This window comes from Lactuca serriola, chromosome 6 (genome assembly GCF_051521515.1).
Source record: "Lactuca serriola cultivar US96UC23 chromosome 6, Lser_US96UC23_V15, whole genome shotgun sequence".
Lineage (NCBI taxonomy): Eukaryota > Viridiplantae > Streptophyta > Magnoliopsida > Asterales > Asteraceae > Lactuca > Lactuca serriola.
Window position 1 is genome coordinate 77,576,161 of NC_136413.1, and position 22,177 is coordinate 77,598,337.

The 22,177-nt window shown below is 32.1% G+C and overlaps 2 protein-coding genes across 6 annotated transcripts; both read left to right on the top strand.

Annotated features, from left to right (window-relative positions):
• Positions 1–6,094: 6,094 nt before the first annotated feature.
• On the top strand, positions 6,095–21,920 carry LOC145059211 (uncharacterized). 5 transcript variants are annotated; one of them, XM_079007063.1, is made up of 13 exons: positions 6,095–6,810; positions 18,463–19,062; positions 19,146–19,253; positions 19,380–19,523; positions 19,604–19,972; positions 20,055–20,126; positions 20,215–20,298; positions 20,423–20,506; positions 20,591–20,728; positions 20,817–20,944; positions 21,012–21,070; positions 21,149–21,328; positions 21,430–21,920. In XM_079007063.1, exons 3-10 carry the CDS (start codon positions 19,200–19,202, stop codon positions 20,931–20,933), a joined length of 1,062 nt encoding a protein of 353 aa, XP_078863189.1. In that variant the 5' UTR covers positions 6,095–6,810; positions 18,463–19,062; positions 19,146–19,199; the 3' UTR covers positions 20,934–20,944; positions 21,012–21,070; positions 21,149–21,328; positions 21,430–21,920. The 5 variants fall into 5 exon arrangements, with proteins under 5 accessions (XP_078863189.1, XP_078863190.1, XP_078863191.1 ...); XM_079007064.1 differs by lacking the exon at positions 6,095–6,810 and adding an exon at positions 16,891–17,517 and having other exon boundaries at positions 21,016–21,070; XM_079007065.1 differs by lacking the exon at positions 6,095–6,810 and adding an exon at positions 16,891–17,517 and having other exon boundaries at positions 20,817–20,939; positions 21,016–21,070.
• On the top strand, positions 7,144–9,664 carry LOC145059928 (uncharacterized). The gene is made up of 4 exons (XM_079007688.1): positions 7,144–7,314; positions 7,453–8,511; positions 8,569–8,832; positions 9,470–9,664. Exons 1-4 carry the CDS (start codon positions 7,144–7,146, stop codon positions 9,662–9,664), a joined length of 1,689 nt encoding a protein of 562 aa, XP_078863814.1.
• Positions 21,921–22,177: the final 257 nt, after the last annotated feature.

Below are 22,177 nucleotides of genomic sequence, written 5' to 3' on the forward strand. Positions count from 1 at the left end.
ATTGAAATCTCACGCCTCTCCTTTTTCCCACAAGAAACATAATTATCACCCATCAGGTCACAGAAGGTGACATCTCCTCCATCGGCTGATTGCTCACTCAGACCGCAATCTCCCATAAATGCCCTCTCTACTAATCCCTGAGTCTTGCGACTACATTTGACATCTTACCAAAATACTCTGAAGTGCTCTCGACCTCCCTCTCATGGGATGCATCTTCGGACTCAATCATGGCCCTCAGGCCTAAAACCTCATAGCGTCCAAATTCCACCAATCAATCCTGACCGGACAACCGGAGAATTACAAGCATCATTTGCTAAGAACCATGGTACTCAGCCCATGACATCTCTTCTCAATCTGCTACAATATATGGTGCTCAAACTATAACATCACCCCTCAATCTGCTAAGATGCATGGTACTCGAACCATGACATCACTTCCCAATCTGCTCTGATGTATGGTACTCGAACCATAACATCACCACTCAATCTGCTCTCGAACCCTAACATTATTTCTCAATCTGCCCCGATGTATGGTACCTGAACCATAACATCACTCCTCAATATGCTCCGATGTATGGTACTCGAACCATAACATCACTCCTCAATCTGCTCCGATGCATGGCACACGAACCATAACATCACTCCTCAATCTACTCTGATGTATGGTACTCGAACGATAACATCACTCCTCAATCTGATCTGATGCATGGTACACGAACCATAACATTCCTCCTCAATCTGCTCTGATGTATGGTACTCGAACCATAACATCACTCCTGAATCTGCTCCGATGCATGGTTCACGAACCATAACGTCACTCTTCAATCTGCTTCGATGTATGGTACTCGAACCATAACATCACTCCTCAATTTGCTACTTAGAACCTTTAGAATACTCCCTATATCGAGTATGGGTCCTCTGCTTTCGGTAGTACGGGCCCATAGTACCTGCCACATCTACCCATACTTTCCACACGGACCATCCCAGAGCTCCTAAGTAGCTGCTCAACCTTCTCGTTCACCAATTCCGTCACGCGTGCTCGCTCCTCAGCGAAATGCTCTACTCCGCCAGCACACTCATCTGGCTAAGGTTACTCCCTAGGCTCTTCCTTGGTCCTCCCCTTTCTCCGCCATCAGCTGCTGAAGAGCTCCTAATGATGCCAGCCATCTACCTCCTGAATATCGTCATATTCACTTGGTAGCTGACTCCCATCATTGAGAGTTCCACAAAGCACAAAGCAAGCAGCATTCGGACATCGAAGAGCACATAGAACTCACTCTGGGTGATAACTCTGCTTTCTCTGCTCATCCTCGAAAGTACCACCGAACTCTACAACTCTACCCCTCGCGGGTTCTAACTATTCTTTCGATAAGCACCATGGTACTCATCCAGGCATCTCTCCTAGATTACTCCTCTACTCAAATCCCCTAAAAGAATTCCAACTGAATGCTCTCACTCATCACATACTTAAAAGCACATCACATATAACAGCAACTCCTAGGCTAAGGCATCACAAATCAGGCCACTCTAGTCCTAAGATATGAAGTACCTAGCCTGTCTCTAGTATGCATAATATCTCATAAAATGCATCATAAATATCTCATAACACAAAAGTAAGGGTATTTTGGGAAATCACCGTTCGGGCTCTGGTTGATTGTACACACTGCTCTTTCTCGCTTTCTCTTTGAACTCTTATTAACTTTTAAAAAATCATTTCTTTGAAAACTTTTCTTACTTCCTCAGTTTGAGTCCAGATTTACCCGAAGGTGCATTCGAATCCCTCAAACCAAGGCTCTGATACCAACTTATAACACCAAAATTTTCAAAACAATTTTTTCATTTAAATTCGCTTATCTCTTTAACACTTTTCATAAAAATCTCATATTTATTTAAATTACAATACACGACTCTTGTGTTCAATCAATTAATAAACCAGGATCCTCAACACAGACGCTTCCTCTAGTGTGTACAATCGAGCCGGTGCCGTCCTGTGATCCTGAGAAAACCTAAAACATATAACACAAAACACTATAAGCACAAAGCTTAGTGAGTTCCCCAAAATACCACTCTAACACATATTAGCCACTCATGGCTACAACTCTGTTGACCCTCTGGTCAGTGTGTCACAATGGGACCCTCCAGTCCCAACTCTCTAGGGACCCAATGGCCCTAACTCTATGGACCCAAAGGTCCTAACTCTGATAACTCTGAATCATGCATATCACATATCACAATAAATCTCAACACATAAATAGCAGACAAATACACTGGCACATAATTCTAAAAATACCACATATAACACATATTAGCCACTCGAGGCTATAACTCTGTGGGCCCTTGGGACCTAACTCTGTGGACCCTCTGGTCCTAGCTCTGTGGACCTTCCGGTCCTAAATCTGATATACACACAGCATAAATCACATAGAAATAATGCAGTGCCACACATCACATAGATAGCATACAATAACTCTGTCACATAACTTTGTTACTGCTCTAGGTAAAGTATAGTGAGAAGACTCACCTCAGATGTCTCGGTAAATCTCTGACTCGGTAGAAATATGGTCTAGCCTCCGCCTAATCACATAAAGTAAATACTCTCATAAATATAACTCTCGAGACTAGACTCAACCCTCTCTTGGCACCCTTAGAAGGGTAAAAGATCATTTTACCCCTTTCTTGACTCAAAGACTCCATTGTTGTCCAAACACTAAAAGTCAACAAAAGTCAACGGTCAAACTTTGACCCGACTCTTCGAGTGCACTTGGGCGACTCGGTGAGTCTACACGTGTCCACTATCTCTCTATTCTCGCATGACACGTCGAGTCTTTCCCCTGCTCAACGAGTTGCACCTGGCATGAATCGTGGGGCCACCTCGACTCAACTTGTCGAGTCCCATTATAAACTCGGCGAGTTCCGCCTTGAACTGCGATCCTCTATTTCCCTCTGACTCACCGAGTCATTCCCCCAACTCGGTAAGTTACCTACTGAGTGAGCTACGGGAAACCCTAGCCCTACTCGTCGAGTCTGTTCTTGGGACTCGGCAAGTTCATGCCATGCTCAAACTCAAATGACCTCCTGAGGTCAAATTCGTTCCTCTAACCCATAGATATGGCCACCTTAAGCAATATAAACACGTAAAGTCTGGATCTTGATGCCCATGCAAAGACCCAATGGCTCTATTTGAAGAAATGGCCTCAATATGTCACCCTAAGCTCATATCTCCCAATGTCACCCATAAAGATCAAGAAGTTAAGGTCTCTGGACCTCTTTGGATCCAGATCTGAAGCCTCAACACCAGAAGGGACCAATTGCTCCATAAATCATACTCTAAAGGGGCTAGAAACTCTAACTCTCAAAGATTAACACCAAAACTGAAGAAGGATCGAATATATACCTCAATATGAAGTCTCTAGGCTCTGAAATCCACGAAATAGCACCCTCTTCAGCTCCCTCTTGCCTTGGTCACCTTCTTCTTGCAAAAACACCCACACAAGTATCAAAAATGGCCTCTTCTTCCTCAAAAACGCTCTAGATCGCTTTGGGATTCACTCAGGGGTTTGGTAGCCGCAAATGGTGGCTATAAGCCCCTTTAAATAGGTCTCAATCCCCGGGAATTAAGGCTTCATTAAACAGCGCAGACTCGCCGAGTCCACTAGTCGACTCGCCGAGTCCGGTCATTAACCCGGATAGAATTCGCGACTCTACTCGGCGAGTCTAAGCATCAACTCGCCGAGTTCCTCCGAAATCTCCAAAATAAATGAATAAATAAAGTACCTGGGAATCTGGATGTTACACGTACAAGTATTAAATTGTTGTAATAAAACTAAATAAATGTTTTACCCTAATGATCCATAGTTTTAATTTTGTTTCCTATAAATCTTATTATATTTCAAGTATTTGGCTAAATTGAGAAGTTCCCAAACAGAGACACCATATCAGTTTACTACACAAATCTTGATGTGTTTGTATTTTTGGTCTGTGTTGAAGCTTCTAGCACTCTCATCCACACCCTTTGACACAAATTCTTTTAATGCAACAACTCCCTCTTTCAAACCAACATCAATCTTGCAAACCCAACAAAAAAAAAATTCAAATTTTTAGGTAAAATGTGTTTAATTGAATTAAATGGTGTTCAGTGAATACACATACCACCGCCTTTGAAGAACACCCAACACCACCAACGATAAAAGTCTCGATGAATGACCACGAGCACGGTGATCGAAGCTACTCGATTCATTGGAGAATCAGGAACCCTACCTGAAAACTAAAATTAACTCTACCCTGTCACTGTAAAAAGCCTCAAACCCTTTCCACTCCAGAAAAAAAACCACTGGTATTGTGATTTGCTTCGTTGGCATTGACGTGGGGCGAAGAGGAAGTCGGTGAAGTAACTCAACTCAGAAAAAGTCATTATTTGAGTCGACATGACGACCACCGTGTTTTAATTTCTTTATATCATGTCAATTTCCATGTGAAAAACATGAATGGAGTTACCTAAGAAGAGGTCCGACGATAGTTGATCGTCTCTTTGGATGGATGAATAACATCCATCATGAATGGAGTTACCTAGAAGAGCTAACTAATCTTCTTTATAAAATCTATTATATTTTTAATTTGAATGTAGACTGAATTTGCAAAACCATTGCTTGGAGGATATTATATGGATCCAAACAAATCATGTCCCATTCCATTCTGTTTTGTTGGAGTTGTTACAAATAGTATGAGAAAATATCTTTATATGAGTTCTGAAGGGGGAGTAATTAGTAAATCCTCTTGTGAAATTTTTCTTCTCACTAAGCATATCTGATAAAGAAACATTGATTGTGCAGTCTAAGTGTTTGTGAAAATGAAAACCTGACAAATTCAGGTGAACACAATTACTTCATTAACATTTTTTTTCAGTGTTTTTACAAATCTGAAAAGTTTCTTGTGTTTTTCGGCAACTTTACTCTCCGGGTAACATCCTTGACCTACCTTCTTTTTAGATAACATCCTTTGACCTACCTTCTTTTTGGATTATATGATTGATGGATGTTTTGGATCTTCTCTTCTAATTTTAAGGTAAAAGCTACTTTGATTTATGTATCAAATGAAGTTCCTATTGATTTTCTTCAAAATGAGATACATGTATTCATTTCTAAGTTGATGTAATATAATATTATCCTACTTGTATTAGAGAAAAAGATTTTAGGAATCAAATTATCAACATTTTATGTTAATTGTATGGTTTTAAAGCTCATGTAATCTTATACTATTCTACTCATGTGTGATCCCTTTAATCTAATATGTTTCCGAAAGAATTCATACAATTTTGAAACAAGGGTATTATGGTCAATTTAGACTTTCTTCTACTATAAAGTCAGCTGGCAACCAAATTTCACCGACAAATTTACGAAAGCGTTCTCAAATGTTGTCAAAGAAGTTAAAGTTGGCAATGGTTTATCAAAAGGCATGACCCAGGTAATGATGATTTAGATAAATATAAAATTACCTAATTACCCCCAAGTTTAAGCATCTTAACTGACTTTGCATCTCATTTTTTATAGTTTCATTTTTTTATTATAACCTGCCATTTTCATTATCTTTTCTTATTAAAACATTCTAGTTTTCCAAAATACTATTTCAATTTTTTGGACTAAATACAAGAAATAGTACTGTATTTCCAAAATATAATGTTGTAATAAGGAAAAGTGAAGGTTGGATTCTTCAATAACGCGATCAATAAAAGTACATTGCTACTTCTTGCATTTAAGTGTTGAATTGTTATATAATAATCTACTAAATCTTGATGGATTTTTCCTTTTTCTTTCAGGTTGTTCAACTTTCAAGTAACCAACGAATTACTTATACAATGTAACTCTTCTGTTAAAAAGAGTATTAATAAAAGTTCCAAACTAAAACATTAATTTATTAATTATAGGGTTGAAATTGTATTATTGGTATATTTGTGAGGGTGTGTCTTGTAAACTATATGCAGGAAAAGGTTGAACATGCGGGTTGCTGGGTCACACGGGTTGCTGGGTCATACCCGATGGTCAAACGTTTCAAAGTATATCTTGTGTTAGCTGGATTCATTTAGAAGAATCAAGATATTTTTTCGATCATTCTTTTCCTTCACTGTTTACTCTCACTTTCAGTTTAGGGTTTCAATCTTAGGGTTTGTTCATACATCGTCTTTGTACTTGTGTTATGATATGAGTGTGAGTGATTTCATGTAGTGAGTTTTGGTTTGTAACCTGTTGATGTAAACCATTTGTTTCATTATAAATGGAAGGATGATGTTAGGAAGATATGGTGTTGATTACGTTTTTTTACATGGTATCAAAGCTTAGGCTCCTTTGTTGATTCTTTAACGATCGTCAAGTTCTGTTCATTTCGATCTCGATCGTACTGGTAATTTCTGAATCTTCTTCTTTGATTCGTTTTTTATTTGATTATCAAATTTGTTTGATTAGTCTAAAGGTTTGGGTTCTTCTGGACTCCAATCGTTTACTTCATTAACTGTGTTATTCTTGGTGTTCAATTTGATTTAGGGTTTATCTGTGAATCAAATTGAAATCGTATTTCTATTTTTTTTGGATCCTGGTACTGCGATATTGTTTGTAATCTTGCAGGTTTGCTGTGCTGGTTTGTGGCTATTTCGTTGTCTGCGCTACAGCCCCTTCGATTGACAGTCTCTCCGAATTGAAAAACCTAATCGATTAATCTCCTGTCTGAAATAACTCACTAGGGGGCGGATTTCATCACCGATAAACCCTAGTTGGGAACGGACAAGGAGAGTCGATTCCGTCTTACTTTGTCTCAAAGCACTGTGAGGGGTTTCTTATTCCTTTCTCTCTATTTTCCTTATATATCTGTTCTGGGAGATCCTGGTGTCTTGAGTAAATCAGTTATTGTTCTTGTTGGTTTCATTTATTTTTCTTGTGTGTATTCTGTGTACTCTGTTTCTTTCCACTTTGTTGTTTATATGTTTGAAAGTCTTACTGGTCTGTGTACACTGTTTTTTTTGTGAAACTTTTTGTGTTTCCTTTGTACTGATTGTCTTGGGCCCCAACATACGTGGTGACCATCTGGACACAAGATCAGTACAGGGGCAAGTTTTCTTGATTGTTTTCTTGTTGATCCTGTTTTTTGATTTGCTTCTATGGCTGGTGGTTCTACTGATCCACCTGGTGGAAGTGGGAATGATGATCAAATTAATTTTGATGATCCTCTCTATATTCACCCTTCTGATAATGCAGTTACTTCTATTATTACAACAACCAGTAATGAAAACTTTAGATTATGGAGAAGTTCCATTTCTAGGGCCCTTAAGGCAAGAAATAAATTAGGTTTTTTCGATGATTCCTTTAAAAAGAGTAGTGTTGATGAGTGAAAGAAAACTAAATGGGATAGGGCTAATGTTGTTGTTTGTTCTTGGATGTTATCTTCTATTTCTGACTCCATTTATCAGAGTCAAGCTTATTCTGAAGTAGCAGAGGATATTTGGGAAAATCTTTTTGAAACCTACAATAAGTCTGATGGATTTGTTGTTTTTGATATTCACCAACATATTAATTCTCTTAAACAAAATGGTATTTCTCTTTCAGATTACTTCAATAAGCTTGATTCATTATGGAAAGAGTTTGATGGTCTTACTAGTTTAACTGAATGTACATGTGATGCTTCTATTAAACTGAATGATCACTCTAATCTCATGAAACTTATGCAGTTGTTGTCTGGACTTGATGACTCATACAATCAAGTCAAAAGTAACATTTTATTAATGGATCATCCTTTACCTAATGTGAAAACTGCCTTTTCTATTGTGTCAAGAGAAGAATCACTTCAAAGAAATGGTTCTTTGTCTTCTTTTCAGACATCTCAGTCTGTGACTAAATCCCAATCGTCTGCTTTTAATAGCAGGTTTAATAATAAACAAAATATAAATAGAAATAAAGCTCAAATTGTTCAATGTAAGAATTATGGTATTAAAGGTCACACAATAGAAAAGTGTTACAAAATAATTGGATATCCTATGGATTTTAAGTCAAGAAATGAAAATAATAATCATAATAATTTTTTTAAAAACTTTTCCACAAATTCAACTACCACTTCTTCTGGAAGTGTTAGTGCTAATAATTTTTCTGATTCTTTTGGAGATTCTGAGTTTCATCAACTTACTAAGGATCAATATTTCAAACTTTTACAACTTATTGATGATAAGCAAGTACATGAAGAAGCCTCTATTAGTGAAAATATGGCAGGTACTTGTTTGTTTAAAGCATTTAATGCTTCTGTTAATTGCAAAAAATGGATAGTTGAATCAGGAGCTAATCAACATATGATTGCTTCTGAGTCACTACTTCATGACACTGTGGATGTGTCTAAGTTAGATCTGTTAGTTAGTCATCCTAATGGTACTTCAGCTAAAATTGAAAAAATCGGTAATATGAATATGTCTAATTCTTTAAGACTATTTGATGTATTTGTTGTTCCTGATTTCAATTTTAATTTGTTACATGTTCATAAGGTTTGCAAAGATAGTAATTATGAAGTTGTTTTTAATGAACATAATTGCAAAATTCAGGATTTACAGTCAAAGGTGATGGTGGGGAATGGTAGAGAGTCTGGAGGTCTCTATTACATTAATAGTGTACCTTCAGGTAATCTATCTGGTTCTTCTATTTCTTCTTCTGCTTGTTGTGTGTCTAAACTAACTTGGCACAATAGACTTGGTCATCCATCTGATCAAGCCTTGAGTTCATTAAAACTTAAGCTTAAAATTGGAAATGAAACTCTTCCACCTTGTGATGTTTGTCATAAAGCTAAACAAACTAGAGAACCCTTTCCAGTTAGTCAACATGCTAGTTCTAAACTTGGTGAGTTAATTCATTTGGATGTCTGGGGTCCCTATAGAGTGACAACTACATACGAATTTAGATATTTTTTGACTATTGTGGACGACTTTACTAGGGCAACTTGGGTTTATCTCTTAAGGTCTAAAGATGAAGTTTATGATTGTGTTCTTATTTTCTTTAATATTTTCCTCAATCATTTTTGTGTTAAAATCAAGGTTGTTAGATCTGATAATGGTACTGAATTTTTAAACAATAAAATGAGATAGTTAATTGAGTCAAAAGGAATTTTACATCAGACATCTTGTGTTCATACTCCACAACAGAATGGAGTTGTGGAGAGAAAACACAGACATATTTTAAATGATGCTAGGTCTTTAATTATTCAATCTGGTTTACCCATTCATTACTGGGGAGATGCTATTTTAACTGCAGTTTTTTTGATTAATAGAACACCTACTTTTGTCTTAAATGGTTGTTCTCCCTATGAACTTGTTTATAAAAGTGCACCTGTTTTTGATAAACTTAGAGTGTTTGGATGTTTGTGTTTTGCCATTAAATTAAATAATTCTGATAAAATTTTCTAAAAGAGCTGATAAATGTATTTTTCTTGGTTACTCTTCTGATAAAAAGGGTTATAAAGTTCTTAGTCTTGATTCCAATTTTGTTTTTGTTTCCAGTGATGTGAAATTTTATGAATTTGTGTTTCCTTTCAAGCTTAAAACTTCATCTTTGACTGATAAAACAGTTGTCCCTGTGAGTTCAAATGATTTGTTTTCCTATGATGAGTCATTAGATTCTAGTTTTATTGTAGATAAACTAGGGTAGATAACTTGAGAAGTAACCATCAGATGGATGGTGCTACTGCAGACCATGACCTGGATGAGACTTGTCCCCCTAACGTCAGCAACCGGACTGGTGAGGCATATGTGCCTCCTTCTGATGAGATGTTTCCAAGTTCTTCTACATTGACTGAGGAAAATAATTCAACAAATTCTAATCCATCTGATAGTTTGTCAACTAGGGTCACTAGATCTGCACAAAGTGTTCACATGCCAGTTAGACTTAGTGATTATGTTGTAGAGGGTAAACATAAATATGGAATTGAAAGAACTATAAACTATTCAGCTCTTAATAATGAAACTTTTTTTTTTATTTCTAGTCTTAATAAAACTGTTGAACCAAAAAATTATAGTGAAGCAGCTTCCGATCCAAATTGGATCAAGGCTATGAATGAGGAAATGGAAGCCCTCTATAGAAACAATACTTGGGAAATTACTAACCTTCCAAAAGGAAGAAAAGCAGTAAGATGTCGTTGGATTTATAAAATAAAATATAAATCCAATGGTGATATAGAAAGGTATAAAGCCAGGCTTGTAGCTAAAGGCTATAATCAAAGGGAAGGTATAGATTATGAGGATACTTTTTCTCCTGTAGCCAAAATAGTAACAGTTTGTGTGGTTATTTCATTAGCTTTCTATAATTTGTGGCCTCTTTTTCAGCTGGATATTAATAATGCCTTTTTATATGGAAATTTGTCTGAATGTGTATATATGTGTCAACCTGAAGGATATCATTCAAAAGATGATATCAGAGTTTGTAGGTTATTAAAATCTCTTTATGGTCTCAAACAGGCTCCTAGGAAGTGGAATTAGAAGTTCTGTTCTTCTCTTTCTAGTTTTGGTTTTAAACAAAGCATAAATGATTACTCCTTATTTGTTAGAGAATTTCAAAACTCACTACATGAAATCACTCACACTCATATCATAACACAAGTACAAAGACGATGTATGAACAAACCCTAAGATTGAAACCCTAAACTGAAAGTGAGAGTAAATAGTGAAGGAAAAGAATGATCGAAAAAATATCTTCATTCTTCTAAATGAATCTAGCTAACACAAGATACACTCTGAAACGTTTGACCATCGGGTATGACCCAGCAACCCGCGTGTTCAACCATTTCCTGCATACAGTTTACAAGACACACCCCCACAAATATACCAATAATACAATTTCAACCCTATAATTAATAAATTAATGTTTCAGTTTGGAACTTTTATTAATACTCTTTTTAGCATGCCCCCTCAAACTAAACATTAATTTGAGAAAATAGATTTAATCAATTTTTTTAAAAATATCAATCATATTATGACGACTCAAAATAAACTCATGTTGAAACTTCCAAGAGACTTAGTTAGTATATCTGCATTTTGATTTGAAGACACAATTTTATTTACTTTTAAAACTCCATTTTCAATTTTTTTCCCTGACAAAATGAAGGTCAATTTCAAAATGTTTTGTTTTTTCATGAAAAACTGGATTTCAAGCTAATTTAATTGCCGATTCATTATTACAAAAAATATCCACAGGCAAATCAGGTTTAATACCCAAATCATGTAGTACTTTTAAAATCCAAATTAATTCACAAGTTAGGCTACCTAAAGCCCTGTATTCAAATTCAGTGGAGGAGCGAGAAACAATACTCAGTTTCTTGCTCTTCCAAGACACAAGTGATCCTCCCAAGTAAACGAGATATCCTGTTACAGACCTTCGATTGAACAAGCATTTTGCCCAGTCTTCATCAACAAACCCAACCAAATCAAAACAACTAGACTTAGTCAAATGTATACCCAAACCTGGACTATTTTTCAAATATCTCAATAATATGAAAGCAATATTAACATGAGAATTATATTGTTTATGCATGTATTGACTCAACAGCTGAACAACATAAGATATATCAGTTTGAGTTATAGTTAGATAAATCAACTTACCTATAAGTTTTTGATATTCGGTTATATTAACTAAACTAGATTATGACCCACGTTAAACGCGGGGAACGCATAAATAAAATATAAATGTATATAGATATTGCAGAATAATTATAAAAAAATCAGGGTTATTGATATTATTGAAATGTGTATAATATACACTGAGTTTGGTATATATATATATATATATATATATATATATATATATATATATATATATATATATATATATATATATATAGTCGTTGAAGGACCTCTTTGTAGACAACATTTTTTGTTTTATTAGTTGAACGACCTTCATCGCCACAAAGTACCTTCAAACCTTTTTTACTTGTGACGCCGAAAACAGCTACATATAATTAACAATGCGTAAAAACGGGTCTACGCAAGTATAATCCAACGTTTGACAATGTACTTTCAAAATACATTGTTATTTTATGGTTATATTGCGAAATAAAATTGTCTATTTTAAAAAATAGCAACTTATTTATGTTTATTTAAAATGAACCACATAACCCCCCCTCCCCCCCCCCCCCCCCCCCACACACACACACATACAATATTAAATATAAAAAAACTCTAACAAAGAAATAAAAAATCATTTATGCTTGCTCGATTTAGATATTGCCCATGACTTATTGAAAATGTCAAAATACGTAATTGGCACACAACTTCCTTTTTATTATGAGACGAATTAAACAATTTAAACAAATGATGATTTTTTTATTTTTATTTTATGACAATGATAAAATAATGGAAAAATGAATGCTTACTTCAAGAGATTTGCAGACGTTTGAGTAAGGTCTATGGTCTTAACTGCTGAGTATTCATATCTTTCACATATAGCTATTAAATGGTTATTCAAGATGAATTAAAAGTTCATTGCTATTTCTTGTCAATTTAGAAGTATGTTTCGACCACTTTTGCATCAGATAAAAAACATATAGGTTCTTTTAGTATTACTGCAATCCTACTTTCATATAAAATTACTTTTTTCGCATCAGACCAAACTCGGTGTTTTTAAGCATTATTATCATCCTATATTATACATTCTTAATAGTTTTTAAAAGTTCGTTGCAATTTCTCATTTCTTTTTGAAAGTTCATTGTTATTTCTTGTTGCTTATAGAAATAAGTTTTAGACTTTTTTTTTGTATCAAAGCAAATTTGAAGGTTATTTTTGCATTATTACCATCGTATATGTTACATTTTATTTTTATTATTTGAATATAGTTTTTGTAGTTCAAAACCGGTATGAATATAAAAATAATGACTACATATTAACCGACTCTCTATAATGTATAATTAAAAATCAAGACACTATAATCATAATTTGTTGATGTTAGTTAATATGTAATTTATTTGGGGATGATGTTAGTTTTTGGTTACTTATTCGGGAAGTATAATATGTATTTTGCATTACAAGTGTTTATCTTTTAAATTTAGCATTTGTTATTTTAGAATTTTATTTTGGTTTGAAATTCTAAATCCATGATCATCCCATATTTAATATTTTTTATTTTGATTTGTTACTTTAGAATTTTATTAAATACAGTAAAATTCTATCTTTTAAAATACATTAAATTTAGCCAAAATAAAATTCTAAAGTAACAAATGCTAGTATATCTTTTAAAATTGGGGAAAAATTATACTGATTTGTTACTTTAGAATTTTATTAAATGCAGATATACTATCTTTTAAAATAGGGGAAATTTTATTAAAATTAAATACATTCTATTTTAATGGATTTAAGTTAATTTTGTTTGACAATTGGAAAACTTTTATTAGAATTTAATACATTCCATTTGGGAAAGATGATGTCACCAATTTGATCTAAGGGTAGAAAACATAAGATTGAAATGCAATCAATGACCCAGATTGTTTCAGATGATATCATAAGATTTTTGTTTTAATATATATTAAAGATAACATAATTATTGATATGCTTATTTAATGAGTTTTTTTAAAAAGAAAAAACTAATCAGGTTTAAATTTTGAAGCCAAAAACTATAAAAAATAAAATTAAATTATCAACAATATAAATTAGGGTTAATGATGACATAGATCGTCAAAAGATGTCTTGAAGGAGATGCTTGCTTCAGTTTGTAGAGATTTGTGTGAAGCCAAAACAGAGGTGTGATAATTGGAGATGCAAGGAAGAAACAATACACAAATTCTAAGAATACATGAGAAAAAGGAACCACCTTATGGTGCTACATTCTGTTATGAACACGCAAAGCATCAATTAAAGCACAACCATTGACATAAGGAAGAAGAAGATTAGGAAATTCTAGTTTAAGAGAAAAAAATAAAGGAGAAAGATGAGAGCGGTTATTCATGTTTTTGTCCTGATTTATGAAGAAACCGATGTCTCATATATAAATAGAATGATATGCTTTAATTGATAACATAATTGCTGATTTTAAAGATTTTATAATTAAATGTAATTATGCCTGAATTGTGAAATATATTTTCGAAAGTATGAATAGATTCTATAATTAAATATGAATAGATTCTATAATTAAAGATTCTATAATTTAATGTAATTGTGTTTGAAATGTAATTGGTAAATTTAAAGATTCTACAATTAAATGTTTGAATTCTATTTTGAGAAGATGATGTCATCAATTCGATCTAATGGTGAAAATCATATTATTGAAATACAATCAAGGGCATTGATTGCTTCATTGGTGAATTAAGGGTTCTCTTTTAATAATATTTAGAGATAATCAGACTTTTCCAAATCATACTCTCTTTTAATGACCAAATTAGGTTCAAGTGGAGTTTTAACTGGTTTACAAACAAGCATTCCAAATTCATGAAGTAATTCCATGCAATATTTTCTTTGATTAAGACAAATGTCATTCTCAGTTCTTAACACTTGAATACCTAAGAAGTATTTCAAATCACCTAAGTCTTTGATTAAGAACTGAGATTTATGGAAATTTTTAACATTATTTAATTCAGCTTCATTATTACCGGTTAAAATAATATCATCCACATAGACAAGAAGCACAACAAAAGTATTTTGAAATTCTCTAACAAATAAGGAGTAATCATTTATATGGGATTCAAATTTTATATCAAAAGTTTTTGCACATCTTTATGTATTATCACCTTACATTTTGTTGATGAATAAAAATTGAAAGAGACTGTTGCCAAGTAACTTTCTTCTTGAATTGGGGTTTTAGTTTTTTCTATTGTTCAAATGATTTTACAAATTTATTTATTGGGCTTGTTAAAAGTTTGAGTGAGAATCTGGATTTTTGTATGACAAACTATTTTGAAGTTTGGATGAAGTAAAAAAAAAAACTGACCCCATCGCATAGCATGAGTTTTTTTTTTTTTTTTTTTTTTCCTTCCTGAGTTTCTATAATTTCCCAATTAACCAGGACCATTTCATATTGTTGGACTTCCGAAAAGTTACCCCTGTATATTTGATGATGAATTTTGAGTTGAGAAAATGAAACTGATAAATTAACTTATTTTTAAAATTATTTTTTTAGATAATAAAATAACTAAGGCAATATAACGGTGATCATTTGATATGATATATTTTAAACCAAATTTGATTTGTATTCGAATCGTGTAAACTTTAAATTTGAGGTATATAGGCCTTCAATAAAAGAAAATTAATTATATTTTTAAGGTACATAGGCCTTCAATATTTTTTTTGTCGAGAGTAAGTTATACAAAATTTTAAGGTATATAGGCTTTAAAAATTAATTAAATTTTAAGGTATATAGGCCTTCAATTTTGAATCATGTAAGCTTCAATTTTTAGGTATACATGGTTTCAATATTTTTTTCAAGAGTAAGTTATACAAATTGTCGATCTGGTTTGTACAATCTGTAGGTTTTGTCTCTAAGGGGGTGTTTGCGATTGTGTTTGAAAAGTGCTTATTTGTTTATTTGGCTTTTTGAAAAACTAATAAGTTAAAAAAATGTTTGGCAAACTCAAAAGTACTTTTCAAAATAGTTTTTCCATAAGCTTCAATAAACACTTTTTAATAAACATATAAAACGTAGTTTTTTGAAACTACTTATGGTTTTTCAACCAAAATAACTTCAAAAAGCACTTTTTAAGCCAAACACTTTTTGACTTATTGATTTATTGACTTTTTTTACTATAAAAGCTTATCCAAACACTTTTTAAAAAACTCATTTTACCACTAAGCAAATAAACACTTTTATCTAAAAACATTTTTCTAGTTCAAAAAGCACTTCCAAACACCCCCTAAAGTGTTCTACTTGTCTCATTTTTATTGTAATTATTATATTTTTAAGATGTAGAAGTCTAAGGCTATGTTGGTGTTAGCTGAAAAACTAATTGGTAGTTGTTATATAAAAATGTATTTGATAATTGAAAATTCAGCTGATAAAAAACGATGGTTGGGAAAAATAGTTGATAAGTTAGTTGAAATATATCAAATAATATAAAAGATCATTTAAAAAATATTTTATTTTATAATTAATTAAGGGTATATTTTAAAAAAGTTAAAAAAAAAACTTCTAAAAAACTAGTTTAAATACCTTTTTAAAAAGATAGCTTATAAGTTATTGTCTTGTCAAACATTATAACTAAAAAATATCGAAAAATAAGTTAGCACGTCAAACACAACCTAAATATTAAACAATTTTATACAATTACTATTTTGACTTTCAATTATATTTGAGCCTCATATTCAAATTTTTATTCCCCAATGTTTCAAATATCTTAGTATGGTATTCAAATTTTGTCTAGTTGCTATGAGAGACTAATGCATTGTCTTTTGTAATATCATTGGATTTAGTGGAATGTAATAACTCATAAATAAACATTCTATTTGGCGGGATTTGATCAAAATCTAATATATATATATATATATATATATATATATATATATATATATATATATATATATATATATATATATATATATATAATGATATCTTGAAGCTATAAATTAAATTGTATTATGATACGTGAGCATATCAACATGACAAAATTGTTTCTAGAATGTTAATTTTTCTAATTTTTAATATAGTTGGTTTAAAAAGATATTGTTCAATTGAATGGTTACAAGATTTTATTTTAATATGTGATCCACATCAATTGATAGTTGAATGATACTAGTTAAATGCAATATTATTTTTGTAAAGTAATCACAAATTTTATATTTTTGATCATTCATAATAATTATATGTACTATTAATCGTATAAATTGTATAATATAATGATTTGATGTTCAGTAATGGTTTTCTTTTACTATTACCATATATGTATATAGGGGTATTCTGTCGTTTTTTCGGTTTTTAGTTTAGTTGGTTTGGTTTTATCCGTGTTTTTAAACCATAAAATTAATCATAACCAAAATAAATAAGGTCCGATTTATTCTGTTCGGTTTACCAGTTGAACCGAATACAACTTTTCATGTAAAAATAAATATTAAACTAAAAAAGAAATTACTAAACTTTTTACCAAATGAAAAAAAATACACTAATACATAACATATATTGTCTTGTCTTAAATTGTAAATTCCTTTAAACCATCAACAAGTGTTGATTGCAACATTTTTTTCTACAATTGTTGAGCACCCATGAGATATTACCATTTTAACCTCTTCTAAATGAGAAAATGACAAAAATAGCCATTTACACTAATTACATTACAAAAATAGCCAAAAAAAACCGAAGTTGCAAAAATAACCACGAATTTCGCAGATGGAATAGTCTCATCTGCGAAATGGGCTTTCCATCTGCGAAATTAGCAAAGCATCTGCGAAATTCCCTCATTTTCCCTATATAAACGTTTTTTTCTCCATTCTTCACTCTTCTCTACACAAAAACTCTCTCTATCTCGGGGCTATTTTCGCGATTTTGGCTATTTTTTGAAGAAAATGGAGGATTATGTCAGCAATCCCGCAAATATGGTTAGATTTTAACTCTTTTAATGTTTTAACTCTTTATTATTTTATTATTTATTGTATTATTTAGTGTAAAAAAAATAGAAATTATAATGTTTGTGAAAGAGTAATTTTGTTGTGTTTGATAGTTTTAATATTTCTTTAGTATACTTGAACTTTAAATGCTATTTTGTTAGTGGTTGTTTGAATGTACAAGTAGAGACTGCATAGAGTGTGCATCGGGTGGTTTTACATTTAATAAAATGGTTAGAATATGCTCATTTTTTTAAGTTATTAGTTAAATAAATTGTTAGAATAATGTTTACAGTTTGTTATTTTTGTTGTTTGTTTAGTTGTTATATAACTTGAAAAATTGTATATTCTTATCGTATAATTGTTTATATAAAGTGAAAAATAGTTAAATTACAGTATGTGCAAAATAGTCGTGTGTATATATATTTGTCGTATAAGTATAACATTTGTATACAAATATATTTGTTTTTGAAGTATAATTTTTTTTATAGTATTGTTAGAAATTGTTTGTATTTGTTGTATAAGTTGAAAATTTGTATATATTTGTCGTATAACTTGCAAAATTGTTAATTTGGTTGTCGTTTTATTTGAAAAATTGTTTGTTTATATGGTTATAAAATGTTAGTTTATATACTTAGAAAGATAAAAATGTTTATATATTTGTCGTTTAAGTTGAAAATTTGTTTAACAAAATGTTTATATATTTGTGTATGATATTGTTTTTTTTATCGTAAATATATCTGTTGTATAACTTGGAAAATTGTTTATATATGTGTATGTTATTGTTTTTTATCGTAAATATATAAATTATTAATTAAGAATTTGTATTTGCATTACTAAAATTATTATTGTTTATGTACTTATTGCAATTAATAATCATATATTTTAAAAACAAAATATTTTTTAGTTCTCTAATTTGTTTTTGTGTTTTTTTTGCAGCATGATTTTAGTTTTTTCAATATGAAAGCAATTGTAAATTTAAAAGGCTCGGACGGTAATATATGGGAAGTATTTGAAGTTTTAGATGGTGTCAGACATGCCATTTTTAGAGATACCGTATTTGGTTATTTGATGGATGTCCCTCGTTTACAAGGGGACGGATTGTTGTTCCATAAAATGTTCCTTCATCAGATCCGGCCGGACCCTGTTTTATCTCCGGATTGAATAAAACGGTTATATTTTAGAGTAGGCAATACGGAAATGGTTTATGGGCCGGAAGAGTTTTGTTTGATAACCGGCTTCAATTTTGGGGAGTATCCAAAAAAAACATCGCGAAAAAAGTGTCAGAAAAATTAGTAACTAGTAAAAGAAGATGTTTATTGTGTGAGCGGCTATTTCCGGACCATACCAATCGTTCGGTGAAAATCAACGACCTGAAACGTTTAATTTTAAATCGAACATTCTTAGAAGTTGACGACGTTGATGCAGTTAGAGTATGTTTGATATACATTTTGTGTGAAGGTTTTTTGGGAAAAGAAATTAATGATTGGGTGCCATAAGATTGATTTTTTTGGCTGAGAATTTGGATCTCTGGAACAGGTATATTTTGTTTACGTTAAAAGTTTTATTTTATTAAAGTTATAATTTATATTAAAACCAATATTGTTTTTTTGTTTTGTTAGTTTCGCTTGGGGTAGCTATCTTTGAGATTTTACTTATGTTGACATTGAGGATACATGGAACAAAATAAATTATTATTTATCACTTCCAGAGCGTCGTCAAACTTTAAAGTACTCCGTCTCAGGATTTACGGCTCCAATAAGGATATAAAAACTTTCTTATATTTAAATTGTTTTATTGTTATGTTTTTTATTTTAATTTTAACTTTTATTACTGTAATTGTAAAAAAATTGTAGATATGGATATATGAGATGTTTCCGGCTGTTCGTGCATGTGGATTTGTAGCGAGAAAAAAAACAAGACATGCCTCGGATGAAACGATGGGGTGGAACAAAAAAATTGAAATGGTTGACGTGAACAAGATTTTTTCAAAGATACAGGTTTATAATTTTTTCGTTTATTATTAATAAGCTTGATTATTTTACTTTTATATGCATTTTTAATATGTTTAATTTTTTAGGAGGGGCAACCAGCAAGACAAAACATGTTACCGAGTGATGGTGAGATGACATCTTGTTATTACATGTCATTTCAAGAGTATGTATATGGTGAACGGAAACCAGTTTCATCCCCAGTACGGGACCATTTTAGGAGACAAGACGAATCTTCGTCTAGTATGTCGTCCAGTGGTCGCTCTCATGGTAGAGGTAGGGGCAGTGGAAAACACAACCTAGACGAGGTGTTGAAACGGCTACATGCACCGGAGCAGCATGTGTTTATGAACCGACAACCTACAGAGGTTTTTGTTGAAGAAGTCAATAATGAAGATTTTTGGAAGGACATAAGTTTTGAGGAGCCTGTAGTATTCCAAGGAAAATATGATGAACGTGTTAGTTACACGCTACACTATTCTTTTAATTTTATTAACATATATGAATACCTGTGTTCATATTTTATATTTGAAAATATAGGTTGTACAAGATGAAGTGATGAATAAAAACAATACAACTGAAAATATTTTTGGTGATATTGAAGACGACAAGGTTGTTATAGATATTACCTTTACGATTTTAATAATTACTTTTTAATGTGTCTTTCGTTATTAAGTATAAAGTTTTATTTTTAATATAGGTGTTGGAGGAAAGGAATGACAATGCGGGGAACAAATTTGATGATGATGTGTTTGATGTAAATGATTATAGTGAAGTTAAAGAGGTTCTTATACTTACATTAATTTATATTTTTTTTAGTAGATTGAAACATTTTTTTAATTAGAGATTATTGCTTATTAAATTATGTGTCTTTCGTTATTAAGTATAAAGTTTTATTTTTAATGTAGGAGTTGGAAGAGAGGAATGACAATGCGGGGAACAAATTTGATGATGATGTATTTGATGTAAATGATTATAATGAAGCTAAAGAGGTTCTTATACTTACATTAATTTATATTTTGTTTTTAGTAGATTGAAACATTTTTTTAATTAGAGATTATTGCTTATTAAATTAGGTGCCGGACGAGGATGAAGTAATAATTACGGGAATTGTAGATTATTTTGATGAGTATGGTGTTGATGGCAAAGAAGTTACAACCGATAAACCGAGAACTCGAAAACCATCACAATATTTGTGCCCTCCTTACACTGAGGTATTCGTTTTATTTATAAACTCATAATTTTATGTTTATGTGAATTATCTGAAAGATAGAGATTTAAACATTTGAATATTGTTTTTAGTTGCACACGACACCGAAGCAAAAAAGAAGGTTGATATCAAATCAACAAGCCCCGTTCCTCCTCCAGCTTTTGGTGTTGCTCACGAATTCTCCATATTGCGCCTACAACCTTACGTAGCAGGCGGTGAGGTTGTCATCCAAAATTATTTATTTCATTCATATGATGTCCAACATCGTTTGTTTAATTTCATGTTAGATAGAGATTTTTGGAGCTCATTGTTTGGGCATACACACGACAGATGGTTGGAGTCATCGGTAAATTAATTGTTAATTTATTATTTTAAAAGTAAATTGTTTTTTAGTCAATAACAAAAGTATCATGATTTTGTGCAGCATATAACCATTTGGTACAGACTATTGATGGAGAGACGATTTGAGGGCGACCGACATACAATAATGCCTCCAAATTTTTTTGTTTCTCATGCTTTGGAACAAGGGCAGGATTGGAGGGCGTTTATGGCTGGTATTGCTACATACCCCAACTTCATGGTTGTTTGGTGGGATGTCAATACGGTAAACTTAATATTTTATATTGAAAATATTATCGTTATTTTTGTTATGTTTTTGTATTGTGATGTAAAGAAACATAATTTTATTTTCTGATCCTTATACAGGTCCTATTGTCGATTCATTCATCCCCTAATCATTAGCTATTTGGGGAACTACGATTAGCGTCAATGGAAGTGCATATTTATGACAGTCTTGGTAGAAGGGCTTATGAAAAATTCAAATCTGAAGGAATCTTTACCAAATTTGAATGTCGGGTGGCAAATTATTTGGACAAGATTAACTATTGGGCCCGGAGGAACATCCCAAGGATTCCACTGAATATGCAATTCATTTATGAAGAAAATGTTCCCCAACAAAGTAGTCATTTGGGAGATTGCGGTGTTTTTGTTTGTATGTTTATGGAGCAATTCGTTTCAGGTCAACCAACACGTGTTCTTATTGACCCAAAGAACGCAGCTTTAGAGTTTCGTCAACGGATGACAAAAATTTATTGGGGGTCGAGTCTTGGTCCTATGTAGTTAGATTATATATTTGTATATCTAAATTAATGTTGGATTTGATTATTAGTTTATTTTTAGTTTTAACGTTACGACAATTACAACAAATTAATGACCTACTAATAACTTATCAATACTTACAACATAAGAACGACTACAACATTTGTTTTAATGTTACAAGTACACTGTTCTAAACATAAGTACAAATACAACAATTTATTGACCTAACAACTTCAAAACCATAAAAACAATATTAAAAAGCTTACAACTTGTAAACAAGAACTGCCAAGAACAACACCCAACTACAAACCAACGCTATCTTTAACTTCTTATTTTCTGATTGAAAGAGCTTATT